The sequence below is a fragment of the Carassius auratus genome, chromosome 43, assembly GCF_003368295.1.
Source record: "Carassius auratus strain Wakin chromosome 43, ASM336829v1, whole genome shotgun sequence".
Lineage (NCBI taxonomy): Eukaryota > Metazoa > Chordata > Actinopteri > Cypriniformes > Cyprinidae > Carassius > Carassius auratus.
In genome coordinates this window covers 17120212-17141768 of record NC_039285.1, presented here as the reverse complement: position 1 = coordinate 17141768, position 21557 = coordinate 17120212, and the positions used below count along the sequence as shown (strand labels likewise).

Here is a 21557-nt window from a genome sequence, read left to right as displayed (position 1 = left end):
TGTAGCTACATTAGTTGAACTGATTTATAAGACAATTGCATGTCCATTTAATTCCTTATGAAACAGAAATAAATGCAAATAGATCTTTCCTCAGATAATTTGATATTTTTAGAAATTAAGTTTTGATTACAGTCTCTGATGTTTGACAGTAGATTTTGTAATATTAGCCAGTTTGAACACAGATTTTACCATTGTTATGCTCAGTACATGTGAGATTATTGTTCCATCTCTAACCATTGTTAGAGATTGTTTCCATCTTTGGGAAACAATGACTCATTGAAATGTTATTAAAGCAACAGAACTTGCAAACATGTTTGGCTGACAGTGCTTTCGGGAGATATATCCCAGACTGTCACAGCAACACTGGCTCTATTGTGCAATTTTGGGTATATATATATATATATTGATATATATTGATATATATTGATATCTTTCCCAAAATTCCCAATATATATATATATTGAATGCTTTAACACGTAGTGTCTCTCTAAATAAATATAGTTTAATATGAATTATTTAAAAGAAACCCATTGGTGGTGTCAATGACAGGCCTCTGTTTCTAAAATGAAAAGTATTAGTAAAATCTACACTGAGACTGATTGAGGTCATTGCTTCTTTGATAAAAAGTTCTTCATTTCCATCTTTAAATCTTTGATTAAAGTAGAGAGTTAACAAAGAGAGATGACCTGAGGGGCTCTACTAGTGGTCCAAAAAGAAGGAACTCTGAATGCAACTGACTGTCATTTGTTAAGGCTTTCTCTGAAGCATAGATATTGTCTGGGGGCTTTCTTGTGTGATGAAATGGGTTCCTGATTGAATCTAGAGTGGGGAAAAGAACCCACTTTCACCAGCAGGAAGAACATCTATGGAACATTAAAATTGTAGATAGCCTTTCAATGAAGTCTAATATGTGATGATTAGCAGCAGAATGTAGCTTTAGTTTTATATAACGTGATAAATTATGCAAATTCAGAAATTCAACCTCATATATCCATTGATTGATTGGTTGACATTTTTTTTTCAAAAAAAAAAAAAAAAATCATAAATAATAAAAAATAATTAGTAGTAATAATAACCTTTTTTCAACAGGGTTGTCCAACCAGACAGGAAAAACAACCTGATTTGTTTATTTATTTATTGTTTTCTGGAAGTATTCCTGAGCCCATGTTGGGATTTCCATTACAGTAGCATTCTTGTATGTGATGCAGTGCTGGGCCCGAAGATCACGGTTTTCCGGCCTTGACCCTTATACATAGAGATTGTTCCAGATTCTCTGAATCTTTGGATGATGATAACTTCAAACTCTTATTTTTTTCTCTGAAAAAACTCCTTTCTGATATTGCTCCACTATTTTTTGCCACAGCATTGGGGGAATTGGTGATCCTCTGCCCATCTTGATTTCTGAGAGACGCTGCCACTCTGAGAGGCTCTTTTTATACCCAATCATGTTGCAAATTGACCTAATAAGTTTAAATTGGTCATCCAGCTCTTCCTTATATGTAAATTTAACTTTTCCGGGCCTCTTATTGCTACCTGTCCCAACTATTTTGGAATGTGTAGCTCTCATGAAATCCAAAATAAGCCAATAATTGGCATGGCATTTCAAAATGTCTCACTTTAAACATTTGATATGTTTTCTATATTTCTATTGTGAATAAAATTTAAGTTTATGAGATTTGTAAATTATTCATTCCTTTTTTACTCACAATCTGTAGTGTCCCAACGTTTTTGGAATCGGGTTTGTACAAGAGATGACTGGAACTAAACAACACACAGGTGACAATGCGTAACTAAGGAAACTAACTTGAATGCAAAGAACTCTGAAACAAAAATGCAATGAAACTAATCATGATCCTCACAGCAACATACACATATTCATGCATCAGATTTCTAAATAAATTTATATTTTACATATTGATAGAAGCCTACTTGGTTACATTACACATTATTACAAATTATACATAAATTTAAGGCCAGACCTAAACAGTCTATCTGAAAATAAGAGATACAGTATTTTTTTCAGCCTTTAACAGTGCAAATGAAGGTGTAAACAGGAAAAAAGTACACTCACAAATCAGCACCAGAGGCTGTCAGAACTACGACAAATCTAGAGTAACAGCAGAGTCATATTGTGTTAATATGAACTAAATTAGCATATTCTCAGTGTCCTGTTCGGAGATCAGCACACAAGAAACCAGAGTTGCTGTGACAGTTCTGTCATGACATCCATATTAAAACTGTGATATATTGCAAGAACTCTGTTCTTCTAGCTCTCACTGATATAAACAGGATGATGTGTTTCTCTTCCCCCAATGTTGCAAATCATACCAGAACATCCTATTATTTTTGATAGACTGCTTGTATGGTTTAGATGGCAATAGAATGTGAATTAGCTTTAGCTGTCCTATTTTGCAATCATTAGAAACGGGCTCTGAGGCTATACGATGGACTTTACACATATGGAATCTGCTTAGGTCTCTACATATGGAACCCGGCCCTCTACTGGCTCTCCAGGAACATACTGTATCATAATGAGTCACTGCTTAGCTTAATTGAAATCATCCTGGCTATCACAATGGGAAAATGTACCTTTAACAATCCATGGCTCGAAGACGTTGCGTTTAGTAGCTGGCTCAAGCCCGTCGCTAACAATCAGTATCAAGCATCCAAACACAAGACGCGGAAAAGCTGAACTGAGTAGCTGGTTACTCGCGCTTTGTGTTCAATGCGGAGATAGGGAGAGCCCCAAAAGGATACGGCTGATACACTCCTTTCAGGGGGCCCTGCACTTTCCTGAGGGTGAACAACTGATTGCGGAGTGCTAGAGGAGTGAAGGACCCTCGGAGGTTGTTTCCTCGAAGGGGTCAATGCCACTGTGCTCCTCAGAACACCCGAGCTACTGCCTGAAGTAGTCCTCCCCTGACTCCTGCCAAGAAGAGAACCAGATCGAGACAGAAAACAGAGAACATGACTCATCCACAAACTCAACCTCAGCATGCTTAATACCCAAGCATATGAGACTGCAATCGTGACCATTGCCCGCTGCCAGGTAATGACAACATCCAGAAATGCACATGTGAAACGGCATCTATACCAAGACGCAACATTGTCTTTACCAAGACATAGAATTGAGTTGGCACAGACTCAACATCGTCTCAACATTCAATATAAAAAATGCGGTGAATGCTGAAGTGCACAGGGGGGAAAGGCCTCCGCAACACAAACATAGGGTAGTGCAGCCTGAAAAATGACCACTGCTGTAGCACCGTTCCACCAACACAAGAAGATCCCACTGAACTTGTTGAATATTAGTTGTTGATATTTTTGGGACATGCAAGACCTCCTTTATCATGTGCATATGTATCTTGAGTCACCGTAAAACACCTGTTATCGCTTTGACTTTGTCTTGGAATGCTCAAATTGAACTACGGTACTACGCCTTTTTTTTTAGCTGTGCATCAATAGGACGTTACTGTGTCGGCCTGGTGTTTTATGGTATTCTGCCTTTGTTTTACTGTCCATTAAAGTCTGCCACATTTAAATTACAGTAAACTTCTGTAATTTCATACATCTGTCACTGAAGCACTTCATTAGATAAAAAAAAAATGCTCCATATAACAAAGCACTGTAAACAAGCAAAGACTGGATAACTAAGCATCAATAAGTGATCATAGATATTCTTTAATTTATTATTTCCTTTTATTCATTATTTTTTTATAATGCATATTATTTACCCAGTGCCAATCTGTCCATTTGGGACTGCCCACATCTAGCTGCACATGTGTGGGCTCGAATGCTGTGACAGCGTTAGCATGTATCACACATACATTAGTAACAGTTTTCAGTTAAATCCATATCCTACTTTTCTTTTAGCCTGTGTAACCCCTCTCACCCGGGTCCTCTCTGACGCTCCTCGCACTCGCACCGAGCGGGGCTCGAACCCGGGTCTTCCGGCATGGGAGGCGGACAAACTAACAAGGAGGCTAAATGGCTACAGCCACCAGCGTCTGTCGCTCGCTGGCCTCCGTTACACCTGATTAAATCCATGGCAATGAAAGTCATTGGAGTTGTTTAATCCACACACTTTGGGTCTCATTCATGAAACATTCATAAATATACGAGTAAATATCTGAGTGATTTGCGCGTAAAGAGAACTTCCCGAAAACTCTTCTCCTGATTCACAAAAACTTCGTAAACGTCAGATGTGATAGTGAAATGTGTGTGTGTGTTAATGAATTCCAATCAGTCGTAAATGGGACGCGCGTGCACGCTCACTCTCAATTACCATAAATCACGCCCATTAAATCCGACTGACAACTATATATGAGCATCATATTATGACACCAAACGAAGGATTTCAACATGTCTTCTCAAAAGCGACTGAAAAAGAAAAATTTCTCAGCTGCAGAAATTGAAGTTTTATTATCAGGAGTTCATTCAAAACGCCACATTTAATTTTCAAGCGTACTAGTGGCGTATGAGGTCCTAAAAAAGGAAGTTTGGAAGCATATTACAGATCCTATTACTGTCTCTCATAATAAAAGTTAAAAGAAAAACCGTATGTAATTAATATATATAATATTTTTTTTCAAAATGCTGTGTAAATATGTACCCGATTAAGGTGAATTAAAATGCAGCCGTATTAATGAGCAAAACGTTCAGATGTTAAACGCACTATTTACGCGTGGCTGGGAACAGGTGTAGATTTCTTTCGTACCAACTAACATTTTGAAAATACGAACGTTTTTAATGAATCCGAAAATTTACGGCAAAACCACTTTACACGCGATTTACACAAAAATTTGTTCTGCTCGTGTTTCATGAATGAGACCCTTTCTGAGGATAATTCCTACTTGCCGATGTTCACAGAAATCCACAAATTGCTCCTTTAGGTTTGGCTTTTCTCATTCTATTTGATGTAAAAGCACTTGCATCATTTTATGTTAGCGAACATTGTGAATAGACTAAACAAAATTATAATCGCAACAACTTTTTTAGTTTTTTCTCCAGTTTTTCATGAGCGGAACTCAAAGCCAAACCACACCAGCCCAGGAGCTCCACATCCAGCATCTTTACCTTCAAGATTGTCTGAGACCAGCCATCCGGACAGCTGCTCTCAGAAACCATCTCAGGGAAGCTCATCTGCATGCTCGTCATCCTCATCCGGGTCTCGACCTGACTGCAGTTCGTCATCGTAACCGACTTTAGTGGGCAAATGCTCACATTTAATGGCATTTGGCACTTTGAAGAGGTGTTCTCTTCATGGATGAATGCTGGTTTTCACTGTACAGGGAAAAGGGCAGACTGTGTATGTCATAGTGAAGGTGAGCGGTTTGCTGATGTCAACTTTGTGGATCGAGTGGCCCATGGTGGCAGTGGGGTTATGGTATGGACAGGCATATGTTATGAACTGGATCAGCGAATATATCAGCGTGTTCCAGTTCTTGCCAAGACCTTTTGTGTTTACACTGAAAACGTTTTAGATCTCTGAGTTCAGCTCAAGAAAATGGGGGCAAAAACAAAAGTGTTGCATTTATAATTTTGTTCAGTATAAACTGGTTGCAACTCTGGTTAACTCTGGTTGTTATGGTCAGAATAAGCAATTAATACAGTCACATCATTATATGTTATAGTTTATGAGATAGCCCATGATCACTAGATTTTATACAGGTGTTAATATTGATTTTGTAAATGGTGATCAAGCAGCCAAATATTGATGATGTAAAAGTTACTGCCTTTTGCCTTAGTATGACATCTCACTTTTTGCAGACAATGCAAAGATGTTTTTAATTACAAAAGATGTTTTTTTTTCACCTTTTAAATTTATTTATAGTGAATAATAAGGTTTTTTTTTTTTTTTTTTTTTTTTTTTTTTTTTACAAACAAACAGCCTGTACAATTTTTATAATCATTATTGTTCAACGTTAAAGATTCTAAAGGACAAATGTTAACATATCTGAGTGATTGCTTGACAACTTAAAATACAGCTTTTAAAAAATATTACTAATGTTATTTCCTCACCCTTTCAAAATTCCTCGTCTGACAGTAACAGCTATCTCAGATGTTCTTTTGCTTTCTTTACTTTTTGTCAGTAAGTGTTTTGTTGGCTGTCAGAATGCACTTAGCTCTATGGGTTAAATGGTCCATCCTTCCCAGAGAGGAGTTGTGTGGATATGGGCTGTATTGTTGTTGATAAGTGCCATCAAAGTCCCAAGTCTGGTGCCTAAATGTCAATGTTCATAGTTTGTCCATCACACGAGTAGTGAACAGAAATAAGACTTGTTCTCCTGCCACTAACATAATGCCACTCATAAACTGCTATTGATATTTCAATCTGAAATATATCTGTCCACCCGCTCCGTTCTACAGTGGCCTAAAAAAATAAAAATAAATTCTTCATCAATTTGACAACACGCACGCTACAACTTCTCAAATTCCATATACAGAAATACACTGCAAATTCTCACAACACAACCAAATACAGATACGTGCTGCAAATGATCACAACAAAAAGCAAAGAAACATGCTGCAAATACAAAACAAACAAACAAAAACAGAAATTTGCTGCAAATATGCACATAATCCATTGGAAATGTTTAAGGGAAGTGCATCTTTTGTGTTGTGAGTATTTGCAGCATGTTTCTGTATTTGTTTGCGTTTTGAGAATTTGCAGCGCATTTCTGTATTTTGGTTGTGTTGTGAGAATTTGCAGTGCATTTCTGTATTTAGTTGTATTGTGAGAATTTGCAGGGCATGTGTTGTCAAACTGATGACGATGTTTTCTTATTTTCCAGGTGTGTTTTTTTTTTATGTTTTTCTTAATTTGTGTTATTAATTTATTTTTTTCATTTGCAGCGGATTGAGCACTCTCGACCACCATAGAAATATCTTTGCACACAACAATCAAACACAATTTTAGATTAGTTTAGATTGGTACAAATTTAGCTAGCTTGCTATCAATACTAATGCATTCCATATTCATATAATAAACATTTTAGATGCATTATCCTGCAGTTCCATCTTATTATAAATGTTTACCTTGAACTTCTACTTATTAGTTGTCACTTATTGTGGCGTTGTCCCTGATATTTAAAAAACACTCTTGTTCAGCTGATATTAATGATTTATTAACTCCTCTTCAATATTGGCTTTTATTAAGAAAAAAAAAAGTGCTGTGTGAATTGTTAAAAAAAAAAGACATGAGTTGGACATATACAGTATACAGTATATACAACATTTCATTTATATATATATATATATATATATATATATATATATATATATATATATATATATATAGCTACACTTTTAGCTCTTTAACTCTCTTTAACACTGATTGTCTTCATGCCCTTTTGTTATTGATTTTTCAAAACCATATTTCATGGGCCTGATATGGCACATTTCCAGGTGTCTCCTGTCAAGGGATAGTGAAATTTAATGCTCTTGTCCTGTGGCTTGTAAATGATTTAATATGTTTTCAGTAATGTTGGCCAATAAACCTGGATGATCACACAGTTGACGTCAGGAAAGTTTCACCCTTTACCCCTCTTACAACAAATAAGAATAAGAACCAGCACTATAATGGTACTGACAATAACGAATACTGATGCAAAATTGAATCTTAAAAACCACAGCAACCAGCATTCTCTGGAATTTAAGTCTTAATTTATGATGCTATTGAGTGAGCAAATGCATATGTGCAGGCATTCCAAAACTTACTTTAAGGAGCTTCCAATTAGAGGCAGGGTTTAGTTTGATCTACTCATCGAAGGTGTTTCCTAAGAGATACATGTTCACCATATTATACAATTAAAATGATACATTGTATATACATTCAAACTTGAGAACAGTGACATGGTGAATACATCATATTCATATTGTGCAGGGCTGATAATGCAGTATAATTCAGGGACTGTTATGAAAGCGATAGTTCACCCAAAAATGTAAATTTGGTCACCACTCTGTGACATTTTGAATGTCTCCCTCACCTAACATAATCAGCTCATTAATAGAGACTGCAAGACCTTAACTGTGTATATATATATATATATATATATATATATATATATATATATATATATATATATATATATACACACACTTTTTATTAGAAAATTTGAAAATTACTTATACATTACAAAGAAAGGATTTTTAAAAATGTTGGCCTACTGAAAAGTATGAACGTGAAAAGTATGAGCGTGTACAGCACTCAATACTTAGTTGGGTCTCCTTTTGCCTGAATTACTGCAGCAATGCGGCGTGGCATGGAGTTGATCAGTCTGTGGCACTGCTCAGGTGTTATGAGAACCCAGGTTGCTCTGATAGTGGCCTTCAGCTGTTCTGCATTGTTGGGTCTGGCATATCGCATCTTCCTCTTCACAATACCCCATAGAAAATCTATATAAGTTCAGGCAAGTTTGCTGACCAATTAAGAACAGGGATACCATGGTCTTAAACCAGGTACTGGAAGCTTTGGTACTGTGTGCAGGTGCCAAGTCCTGTTGGAAAATGAAATCTGCATCTCCATAAAGCATGAGGTGGTCTAAACCTTCCTGGTATACGACTGCATTGACCTTGGATCTCAGAAAACACAGTGGACCAACACCAACAGATGACGTGGCACCCCAAATCATCACTGACTATGCAAACTTTACACTGGACCTCAAGCAACGTGGATTGTGTGCCTCTCCTCTCTTGCTCCAGACTCTGGGACCCTGATTTCCAAAGGAAATGCTACATTTCATCAGAGAGCATAACTTTGGACCACTCAGCAGCAGTCCAGTCCTGTTTGAAGTTCATTAGTACTGTAAAATTAGTCAAAACAATATATAGTTATCAGTTATAATCATAAAATGAAAATATACATTTGAAATATCAGTCTGTGTGTAATGAATTTATATACAAGTTTCACTTTTTGATTGGAATCAGTGAAATTAATCAACTTTTTGAGGATATTCGATTTATATGACTAGCACCTGATGATTCTCACAATTCCCAACTTAACATGGTCCACAAGCATGCATGCATGGCAGTCCATATGCCTTGCAATTGCACCATTGTGGTCAGCAGTTGTGCAATAACAGTGGATCATCTGAGTAGCAGTTACATGACATAGGCTAAATTGTTTACATCTCTGGTTCACCCCAAACAATGATAAAGCCTTACAGTAATCTTACAAAATTTAGACATCTCCAATGGATTCATAGACCCAGAAAACATCGGGTTAGACACCAAGATTACTTGGCTAGGTCAAATAATGAAGCAGTTAGGATATTTTAAGGGCTCCCTGCCCATCTTGGACACCATCTTGAAAAATCACACCTTTCTAGTGGTCAAACTTTGGTAAACTTTTTGTATGTTACCAAGTACACCTAATACTACAGAAAACAGTTGACAAACCTTTTGTTAGAATATTTAGGTCATTTATTTATTTATTTATTTCATAAATGCAGCCATCTACAAGGAGTCGTCTGCTCTCTAAACTATTGCGGTACTTTGATGTCACACACCGATCAGTCTGATGGTGATGATCCAATGAACCATTCACAAAGAACCCTTTAATCATTAGCTTGCAATTCAATCTGTTTTGGCTTTTGTTTCTCTACTACATATTTGGACTCTGAGGATTTTAACCCCAAAACCCTATATGTGAAGGCTAGTGAACTACATTATTTGGATGCAGAACAACTTTTTGTATTTAAGGGTTGTGTATATCACTTGCTTTGATTGAGACTAGTGCCCACTTCTCTTGCCAACCAGTCTGCACAATTATTAGAGTGCTGAGTGACAGAGTGTCTTCTGCTAGTGTTGTACCACTACAACTTCCTTGGAGGACAGATAAGTGAATCAGGCAAGTCGTGCTAAGCAACTGCAAGACTTAACAATTAAGGGGGCTTAATTGGCAGTGAAACATAAGGAGGATTTCAGATGTGAGGTATTGGCAAGGGAGTGCAGGTGAGTGGCAAGAAGGATGCTTGGAAATGCAGTGCAGAAGTGGCTCAAATGGTGACTGTTAATGTACCCCCCCTCCCCCCTCAAAGGAACAGCTTCCAGATGCGCTAACAATCACACAGTCCAGGAGAGAGGTGGAGCAGAGGCAGAACAGAGGGGGAAACAGAGGGATAGGTCCATATACTGGAGATCCAGGGGAGGAAGGCAATGCAGGAATCCAGCTAGGGAGGAGCAGGTGTAACTGGAACATAGGGCATAGACAGATTTCTAGAGGCCAATATAACTGAGACAGGGTAGATAGCAGGTTCACAGATTGCCTCCCTGGCCATGGCAGGGCATTCAGGCATGGTATCAGATGGAAAGCACTCCTGGCTTAACTCCATGTCAAACACTGGATCCAGGCCACCCCTAGATAGAGGAGCAAGGAACATTTACATTTTACATTTATTCATTTAGCTGATGCTTTTATCCAAAGTGACTTACAATTGCTATATATGTCAGAGGTTGCACGCCTCTGGAGCAACTAGGGGTTAAGTGCCTTGCTCAGGGACACATTGGTGTCTCACAGTGGATTCGAGCCCAGGTCTCTCATGCCAAAGGCATGGGTCTTATCCACTGCGCCAACACATTAGAGTGCATAGAGGAGCGGACATGGAAGGGTGCTGTGGAGGAGTGGAAACTGGATAGTGATCTGGAGAAGTGGACACCAGGATTGACAAAGGAGGACTGGGCTCCAGATTGAACTCTGTGACGTGACCAGGCTCCTGGTTGAGCCCTGTAAAGTGTGTACCTTCAAGAGCAGACTCTGGAGAGCATCCATGGACTACAGCAGTATTCTGGCAGAGGCAAAAGCAGGTATTAGACTGAGCTTGTGGCCTGGAACATGCACTTGACCTGGGGCTGGAATATGCACTGGACTCTGGTCTGAAACAGATACTTTCAGTGGGCTGATCTCAGAATCAGAAGCTTTATTTGGGCCAACATTCAGAACAGGGGCTTTTTCTGAACCAAGATCTGTAACAGGGGCCCTCTCTGGGCTAAACTTAGGGACTGGAGACCTCTCTGGTCTAAACTCGGGAACATGAGCCCTCATGGGGTCTAACTTGGGAACAGAAGCCCTCTCTGAACTAAACTTGTGAACAGGAGCCCTTGCTGGGCTTAACTCAGGAACAGGGGCTGGTGCCGACACTGGAGAGGATTTTTTACTTTTTCTGAGCTGGCTGATGTGGGTACCTGACCAACAAGACTGCCTTTAAGTCCAAGCTAGAACAGAGTCTTTAATACATCATCACTCCAGGGCACAAGATGAGAGTTCAATAAACTCTTCCACATATTCCTTGATACGGCAGCCATCCTGATTACTGGTGTAGAGTAGTTTGGCAGGATCATAGTAAATGTAGCTCATATTGCTGTCTCGCATGTTGATGGTCTGGTCTTCTGTCAGCAAACTTGAAGGGACTCAAGGGTAAGTTAAAATAACAGAGAACCTTGGAGCAGATTGCTGTTAAACTCAGCCACTTTCAAGTTTTAGATTAAATATATTGGTCCTCCTGCCTATTATGAGCAAAGTCTCTATTTATACACATTTGATAACCCCCTTCCATTTCAAGCCAATATGTCAAGACCAGACAATGGGTGAGTGAAGTAAGCGTGTCTTTATAGGGAGCTTGATTGGCAGTGACAGGTGAGGAGGATCCACTGATGGATTTCAGGTGTGAGTGATTGTCGAGAGAGTGCAGATGATTGGCATTCTGGGATTCTGGGAAATGCAGTGCAGAGGCGGCTCAGCTGGTGACTGTGACAAACACTGCATAAATTCTGTGTTTCCTATTTTGAGGCCTGTCCTTGCAATATTCTGAATGTGTGGGTTTAAGCTCAGAAATGGCTTCTTGGGGTAAAGCATATTCCCAACACAGCATGATAAAGCAAGGTCTAGACAAAAAATATTAATACAAAATAATGAAATAAATACTGAGAAGGACGAGCTACTCAAAACCCTGACTTAAACACTTTCTATGACTTTGTGCTGGGTCAGATCGCCCAAAATCAGTAGATACCCCCAGTAACACTACTGAAGCTGAATGAAAGTGAATCCCTGCAGCAGAGTTCCAGTTTCTAAAAGAAAGCTTTCTCAAAAGAGTGGAGGCAAAGAGAGGACTGATGATTCATGACTTAATGGATTCATGCCCATGATCCTGTAAGGAGCAATGGGTCTCATTCATCAAACATTAGCAGAATTAATACATCCTTGTAAACCATTCTGCCAACAACTAATAGTGGAAATGCACAAAAGAATGGTTTTACAAATGTTTTACTCAGATATTCTGCTTGTGTTGTGTGATTGAAGCCTTGGTTGTGTAACACACACACACACACACACACACACACACACACACACATATATATATATATATATATATATATATATATATATTATTTATTTTTATTTTTTTGTGCATGCCTAATAAGCAGTTTACATTTGAAAGGCAAACAGTCAAGAACTGTATTTTGTAATCTTTAATCCAAATATAATAACTAATATAATTGCTTGAATGTAATAAACTGGGGAAAGCCTGTTTTTAGGCAAAGGGTGATTTTTCAAATGGAGGTTAATTTATAAACCATTAACTCCGTTTGTGCAAAAATATCTGTGTTATTACACTATTTGCAAAAGGAATGTTTTGTGAATCCAAAATTAATATTTCCTACTGGCACAGTAAAGTAAACAATATAAATAACTGTCTTAAAACATTTGTTTGTTTACATTTAGAATCTAAATCCCAAAGTGTCTGTACTCTTCATATATCATAATTTAGGAGTCCAGTCTCTCATAGCTCAGGATAACTTAGAAGTATTGCCATTTTGATCCGGACGTGTAACTCTAAATTATCTGCAACTAATCTAATGTAGGATTGTGTTCTGATTTTGAATTGACAAGAACTGGTGTTTAAGAAAGCTAGGGCAATACTGCATGTCAGGCTCATGGTGTGAAACAGTGTCATGCCGCTGGATTATAAAGAATGATGTCCTTTAACCCCAGCAGTAAACCTGATTCCCTTGACAGTCTTTAATAATGCCCTTCCCCTGAACTCTTGATATGGTTTGAGTGGGATAGAGCTGTACACACACATACTCTGCTGGCCTGTGAGCCGTGAGCCACTGATGAAATATTTACACAGCTTTTATGAGTCTCTGATACGATCAGTCCATCATCAGAAAGAAAGGGAAGCTTCATTCATCATTTCCTGTCAAGACAAATAGAAGGATGGCTTGCGAGAAAGAAACATTGAAAAAAGAAAAAAGTACTTAATATTTATTGTTCTTTTTTAGTTGTTATTGTTGTTTTACTTGTTAAAAAAAGCAAGATACATTTTCTTAAAAAGCAAAACTGATCAAGATTTGTTTTCAGAGATTATATCTTGTTTAAAGCGTCAAATTTTGTTTTGTTCAAAATTTGGTTACATTTTACTAATTGTGTAAGAAAATGAACTTAAGTAATGATCTGTTCTCTGGAATTATAATTTTATTTTTATTTTCCTCTTATCTTCTCAAAATAATTTATTTTAATAAGACAAATCATGATAAAGAAAACCTCTTTGAGGCTGTGTTACAGAGATTTTACCAAGGCTAAGGGGAGTTCTTAGGCTCTGAAGTAAATCAGAGCTGTACAATATTTATTTACTTTTCTTTGTTTTATCACACAGGGTGACGAGGTTTTGACCGTCATAAAGATGAAGGCCCAATGGCCAGCCTGGCAGCCCCTTAATGTGTAAGTAATCTCCATGCAATTAGTGTGTGTGCACATATTTTACATCCTTTCCTTTCCTCATCAAAAAAAGTGGGATTACTGTAGCTCTTTACAAAGTAGAATACTGCCTCTTTCTCCCCGGATAGCAACAACACCTAACCTACAGTATGTTTGATGAAAGAAAGCAAAAAATGTCTATGTTCTTAGAGTGCTCTTCTTTCTCCTTATTTAACATTTACGTGGTCTAAAATCTAAATTGATCAATGCTCTGAGAACCACTCAAGCACAGAGAATTTCAAATGTATAATGCTGTATTCACTTCATTCGGTGGTGCATTAGGACTTGAGAGTAGACAAGAAATTGCTTTTGAATTTACTCAGAGAATCATGAAATCAGCATGAGGCGCGAAGTGCTTGAGACCAGAGCTATAAATGTATTTCCTCACACTGCATAATGAGGCAGGTGTTATCATTTGACTTTATAACAGCAGATTTATGTCCAGAAACTCTAAGTGGGATACATGTTCTTTTTTTTATTTCTCTCTCTCTTTTTGTTGTCCTCTCATCATCTCTGCGGGTCTGTTCCTCAGTAGCTTTATATTTAGTATAGCAGCTAATTCGTAGTCTGCTGTTGGAACTTTCCAGAAACCTTGAAAAGCTTGAGTTGAGTTGATTAGCATTGCCCTGACAGGCAGACAGTAAAATAACAGGTTGTCAATGAAAGCAAAGTCTCTAATTAGCTGCATGATTTGCAACGTGTTTGCTTGTGTCTGTGTGTTGTGTCTCTTTTAAAGGGTGGAGTTGGATGATTTCATTTTTCTTTAAAAGGGTGAATAAAGATATGGCTTTATAACAGAATTAGCTTTTTTTTTTTTTTTTTTTTTGGTAATAATAAGACAAATTTATTTTGACATTTGCAGTTGCTGTCATTCAGCATATGTGTGTGCTTGTGACTGTCAGTTAAAATTATGTGTCAGGCATGCAGCACTATTTAAGGATTACTGTTATTTCAAAGCCATGTGTTTGCACATCGAGCATGGTCTTATTAATTATGTGATTTATGGAACAGAGGGGGTTTTTATGTCTTTGAAAAAAAAAAAAAATAACAGTAAAGAAATAAACCTTTATGGATATCATTCAAAGGTTTGGGGACATTATAATTATTATTAAAGTTTAAAAGAAAATTAAATTATTTATTTGAAACAAATTATATTCTTTGGAAGTTAATTTTGAACGATTCATGAAATAATCATTAAACAAAGTTTAGTGGTTTCCACCCAAATAGTAAGTAGCACAGTTCATTCATTCATTTATTGACCACCAAATCAGCATGATAGAATGAATGACAAAGAAAAATATATGTCTAAAATTGAAAGAAATAGGGGTTGTAGAGACCTGGAGACAGAAATGTAACAAATGTCATCACTTTTGTCTTGTAAGTGTAAGTGTAATACTGTTACGAGGTCAATGAGTCATTTAGATCCATTTGCAGGCTTTATTGGTAAGCAAGGTCAAACACAGGCAGGGTTGAATCAAAATCAAACAGGTATGGCATGGGCAAAACACAAGAATAGTCCTTGGGTGAGCGTGGGTCGATGATCAGTGAACAGTATCCGGAGGGCAAGACAAAAGGGGTAATTCAGGAACACGAGCAATGGTCAGGGCGAGGTGCGATCACAGTCCAAAACAGCAGGCAAAAAGGTAAATCCAAAGTACACGAGCAAGAATCAAAAACATGGAAAGACACGCTAGGCTAGGAACTCTGACAATGGCTAGTAGAATATCTACACCAGAAGTGTAATACACGCTATACATACTTGGTCTTGAGTGTTAGCCAAAGAACCCTTTAGTGCATCAGGCTGTGCAAGGTATGTGACTCCTCCTGCTTTCATTGGATGCCAGATGTCAATCATCTGTGCAGCAATGTGGCAAGTAACTAACAACCACTTCCTGTAGCTTAACTGCATCTGTCAGGCTCACATCTCGGCCAGTTGCAAATGTTGTCCATGCAGTGGATAGTGACCTCTGGTGGTGCCTGGACAGAAGGGTAGGCACCGGATTATTAACAAACACATACGGTCTTCTATTGTCTGTATAGAAAAGCATTTTATTTTTAGAATTTATTTATTTATTTTTGGTGGGTATTAAAATACAAATAATTCTGTAAAATAGTTTTCTCTGTTTATTCTTTGTAGAGAAACGTAAATAGATTTATTTTGTTTATTTTTTAAAGATCACTATATGCAAGAAGATTTTTTATTTTTGTTTAGTACTTAGCCATGTTATAATAGGAATAGGGCTCCTGGGATTTATATTAGGAATGGTGTTCTGTATTCCAGGAGAAAAAGCTATCAGTTATCTTAAGTGAAAGTGAAGTGACATTCAGCCAAGTATGGTGACCAATACTCAGAATTTGTGCTCTGGATTTAACCCATCCGAAATGCACACACACAGAGCAGTAAACACACACACACACACACTGTGAGCACACACCCGGAGCAGTGGGCAGCCATTTATGCTGCGGCGCCCGGGGAGCAGTTGGGGGTTCGATGCCTTGCTCAAGGGCACCTAAGTCGTGGTATTGAAGGTGGATAGAGAGCTGTTCATGTTTATTTTGATTATTAAAGTCTTATTTGATTGTCCGCCTTTCATGCGTTACAATCATTTTTAAGATGGACACAGAGTCTGCACACACACCCCTACAACTTTCCCCCAGCTTGAGGCTTTGTCCATCCCTGATCCTGCACACATCGCTCAGTTGATCATAGAAGCAGCAATCACTATCCATCCTGGAACTCATCCCTACACTAATACCAACCTCTAAAGCCCTTTCTGCACTGATTGGCTGTCCACCTTGATTAACTCACCCTAGTCCTTCCCCTTTTGCTGGTTCTATCCAGCATGAAAGCCTCTTCATCAAGGATTTCTGGCTTCACCAGCTTGACCACAGCCTTCTGGTCAGCCAAAACCACTGCGTTCTCTTGGTTTGTTAACTCAGCCAAGGTTCTCTGATTCCCTGGCTCCACCTTGTGAATCCCCACCAGGGTCCCTTTTTCCCTTGGCTCCACTCTATCCAGCTTTGCCTTTCATCACCAATCTTCCAGCTCCTTCTGGGTCTTCCATTCCCCTGGCTTCTTTTTGATCTTCTGTCTCAGTGGCTCAGCCTCAGTCCTCCAAGACCCCAGCTCTGCCTTGGTCCTCCGATCCTCCAGCTCAGCTTTTGCCTCTACACTGGTTTCCCTTTCTTCTGAGTCTGCCACCAGTCCTCTTTGACCAGTCTTCTGTTCCTCTGGAATCTCTGTCACGGTTCATGGGTCAGTGCGCTCATCTTGTGTCTGTGTCTGATTGTGTGCGTCTGTAAACTAGCAGCAGCTGCGTTAATGAGCACCAGATGCAACTCATTTGTGCTGCCTTTAAGTTTGGCTGGCATTCCTGTTCGTGTTGTTAGTTTGTCGATGTCTCTCTTGTCTAGCTGGTTTTCTCTGGACCTTATTCCTCGCCCGCCTAGGATTCCTGCGCTGGGTTTGAGTTACTGCAGCCTAAACGATCTGGACCTTATTCCTTGCCTGCCTAGGATTCCTGCGCTGGGTTTGAGATACTGTTGTTTGAGTGGTCTGGACGTGATTCATTTGGGGTTATGCCATAGTCTTCCTACGTTCTCATTGCTGACTGTCTATAAACAATAAATAAAAAAATTTTACCTCGCACTTGGATCTTGTGACTCGATCATTGTGACAATCTCCTTGGTCTTCACTACTCTGGAGTGGGATTCTGTTCCCCTTTCATGGCCCTGACCCTTCCCTCCCGCCAATCCATGCAATCCATGCAATCCCAATGCAATCCATGGGTGATGTATAATAGGGAAAATAATAATAATAATAATAATAATCTGCAATTGCACTAGTGCTGTCTGTTGAATGAGTGATGGAGAGAGAGGATAGTTCAGATCTGTAATTACCAGATATGAGGTACTGTGATGTGAAAATATCAGTCAGAGTGATGACTACAAAAGGTATCCCCCTTTCAGGTTTAAGAGGAGGACGGCCAGCCATTCAGTGCTTACACACAGCATATTTCTACACCTCTCTGCCAGCCTGTTGTCTTTTGGGTGCTTTCTGACCCTCTTCCTCTTCTTACCCTTCTTGTGATGGAATTATTTTCATGAGATTTTTAATCAGAATAAAATAAATATAGTTTATCATCATGAAATTAATATCCTAACAAATAACATAATAAAAGTGAATGCATCTGATTTCTCTCCCTCCTGCAGTCGAGCGGCTCCTTCGGCCGAGTTCTCAGTGGACCGCACACGTCACCTGATGTCCTTTCTGACCATGCTGGGTCCCAGTCCTGACTGGAACGTGGGTCTGTCATCTGAGGACCTCTGCACCAGAGAGTGTGGCTGGGTCCAGAAGGTGGTTCATGACCTCATTCCATGGGATGCGGGGACAGACAACGGGGTCACTTATGAGGTGAACTCTCATGCAGATTGAGCGATCAGCTGAATTTAAAAATGAACATGAATTTCAGAAATTTTTGCATTTGGTTCACTACTTCACAGGTTTGTGTCTAAGTCTGAACAACAACAAAAAATAACAAAATGCTTAGATTGACATAATTTCATTGGATAATGTTTAATGTTTGTTTGTTAATTCATTAATTTTCTTGTTTACATATTGAGAGGTTAATATTTGTTTTTAAATCTCTATAAACAGCATGTATAACGTTCTCATTTACCTCAGGATATGCATGTATGTACAGTATGCATACATTCATTCATTCCAACTATTTTCAGATGTTGTCAATAGATCTTATGATGCAAATAGACCAAGCACATGCCTTTAACATTGTCTGGTCCTAACACAGCTTCGGATTTTGTACTTTTTTTTAAACCTTCATTGGGGATAGAGTCTGTGTATATAATTTGTATTGCTCCCCTGGTTGTGCGTGTTATATTCAGCTTCTCTCAGCGACCTTGCTGCTGTTAACTGCTGAGCTAATCTCTCTTATTCGAAGCCTGAAGGCTTGCCGTGGTGATTTCTTTGTTGTGTGAGGTGATTTTAAACTAAAAATCTGGAATAGCCATGTAGGAAATGCCCGTTTGTAATATTTATTATTTAACATCAGTTCAAATATAAAATAAGTGAATACCCTCTGGGTATTTAAATATTTTTATATTAGCCTGATCTGAATTGCATTTAAAAAAGGGTATTTTTGCCAAATGTAATGTGTTCCGTGTAAGGAAAAAAGGTACACTATTAGGAAGAGTACATGACAGAGTAAATGACTTCAACATTTAGTAAACTGGATTATTTATTGTGCCATAGTCTCCCAACAAGCCTACAACACCTCAGGAGAAAATCCGTCCCCTCACAAGTTTAGACCATCCACAGAGCCCTTTCTACGACCCAGAAGGTGGTGCAATCACTCCTGTGGCCAGAGTTGTCGTGGAGAGAATTGCCCGCAAGGTCTGTTTCTTTGCCTTTCTTAGAAAAATTCAGTTTCAAAAGAAAATGTTCTTAGCTGTTGCAATTTTAGCTTGTATTATTGTGCAAAACAGTTCAGCATTATTCATGTCATAAAAGTATATAAACTGAGATCTAAAATAACTGAACAACAAAAGATGTTACATATTTATGAACCCAGCATGTCACAACAGTGTCCTGGAAGTATTGAAAGTCTTGCATCCTCGATTGGGAGAGATTTAGATTACTGTTTGAGATTTAGGAGGAACATGGGGAAAAGTATAACCCATGTCAGCTGTTTGTTTTGAATCAGATGGTAAGAGTACTGTAAATGAAATGCCATCACTGTGTAGAAGAAAATGATTAAATGAGGGACATCATTTAAAGTCAGTTTGAAAGTTTGAGTTGTTTTCTGATGTCTGCAGGGTGAGCAGTGCAACATTGTGCCTGATAATGTGGACGACATTGTGGCTGACATTGCCCAGGAGGAAAAAGAAGAAGGTTTGCATCTCTTTATCTTTTCATCAAAGTCAACCTTGAGAAACAGAGAGAGAGAGAGAGAGAGAGAGAGAGAGAGAGAAACAGAGAGAGAGAGAGAGAGAGAGAAACAGAGAGAGAGAGAGAGAGAGAGAGAGAGAGATTGTATATTGTGTATTGTATCTGTCCTCAGTGTGTTTCCCTGCTGTCTAACACAGTGTCCAATGTGTGTGTTTATATGTTAAACACTGTGGTATAAAATTGTCACACTTCTACTCACACTCTAGTTTGTCACACTGTTTATTTAAGTTTAAATTGTTATAATGTCCTTCTTTTATTTTGATCTTTCATTGTTATTATGTCTCTTCACATATTCCAAGCTTTGGCGATATTTACAGTCATGCCATTAATGCAATTTTGAATCAAAATGCATTGAGACAGGGAGAGAGAGAATGAGACTTTTGACTAACTGTATTCTTGAGAGTTTATGCTAGGCTCTGGAGAATTATATAAAACATGATGACATTAAGTGTTTTTTCTTTTCTTTTTTTATTAAGTACCAGTTTTGTCTTTGGTGTCATTCTAAAATTTGAAACTCCATCATTTCATCCAAATGATAGTGGATTAATTTAGAGACTGTGCATTTAATTTTAATATCAAACTAGTTTCCAGTTGCTGTTGTTCCAGCAGATGTTCGATGAAGAATCACAACTGTATGACAGAGTAGTTTAGGTGAAACTAATATAAGCTTTCATAGCTAATGAGACTTTCAGAGCTCATCAGAATTTTTACAGAGAAATAAAAATAGTAATACACAAGAATAAACAATAAACTCAAGAAAATTTGTTTCCTTTCAGATTAGAGAGAGATAAGATTGCACCTAGCTCTTTGGCTGTACATGTTATGTTGAATCGGAATTGTAATCAGAATTATAATATTCTATAACATTCACATCTTCTAGGTGTGACAGTCGTCTTTAACCAATATAGAATCATGCTAATGCATTGGCTGATGGTGCTAATAGCACCCGCCGAGGTGCCATTACACCAGTGCCATCACTCCTCAGATTTCTAAAAAAGGAAGTTGTAGCAGTAACAAAAAATTATGGCAGAATAATCCAGTGTGCAGAATAATGCAGTGTCTCATTCCCTACACCAGGGTGAGCTAAGGTTACATACATAACCAAGATGTTCACTTTAATAGGTTAACGTGACTGAGTGGCAGTTTTTCAGCCCATGAAAACATTTGCACAGAAAAATATCAGGTGTGTGGAGAGAACGAACATGCAGCCACATAAATATTTGTCTAAAAAGAAGCATTCATTCTAGTAAGAGGGAGCTTGAATATCAAGAGGCAGAGATAAACCATGTGCAATATTTTCCATCCAAAGGAACACATTTACAATATATCAGTTTTTGATAGAATTTGTGACCCTGGACCACAAAACCATAAGTCATTAAGTGTCAATTTCTCTAAATTGAGATTTATACACCATCTGAAAGCTGAATAAATACGCTTTCCAATGTTCCATTCGTTAGGATAGGACAATATTTGGCTGGGATACAACTATTTGAAAATCTGGAATCTGAGGGTGCAAAAAAATATAATTACTGAGAAAATCACCTTTAAAGTCATCCAAATGAAGTGCTTAGCAATGCATATTACTAATCAAAAATTAGGTTTTGATATATTCATGGTATGAAATTTACAAAATATTATAATGGAACATGATCTTAACTTAACATCCTATTGATTTTTGGCAAAAAAATATCCACAATTTTGACTTATACAGTACAATGTTTTTTTTAGCTATTCCTAAAAATATATCCCAGCGACAAGACTGGCTTTGTGGTCCATGGTCACCTTTAATCATAACCCCTATTGTGTGGTGATGAGATCAATGAGGATGAATTTCTC

At 38.1% G+C, this 21557-nt stretch overlaps 1 protein-coding gene across 2 annotated transcripts in view; it reads left to right on the top strand.

Annotated features, from left to right (window-relative positions):
* The window catches only part of LOC113061814 (spondin-1-like), a 184391-nt gene that overhangs the window by 147302 nt on the left and 15532 nt on the right, over nt 1-21557 (top strand). For both annotated transcript variants that reach the window (XM_026231254.1, XM_026231256.1), the window contains exons 7-10: nt 13656-13720; nt 17969-18170; nt 19026-19166; nt 19589-19664. In XM_026231254.1, the coding sequence (XP_026087039.1) occupies nt 13656-13720; nt 17969-18170; nt 19026-19166; nt 19589-19664 (484 nt within the window). The remainder of the gene's footprint in view (nt 1-13655; nt 13721-17968; nt 18171-19025; nt 19167-19588; nt 19665-21557) is intronic.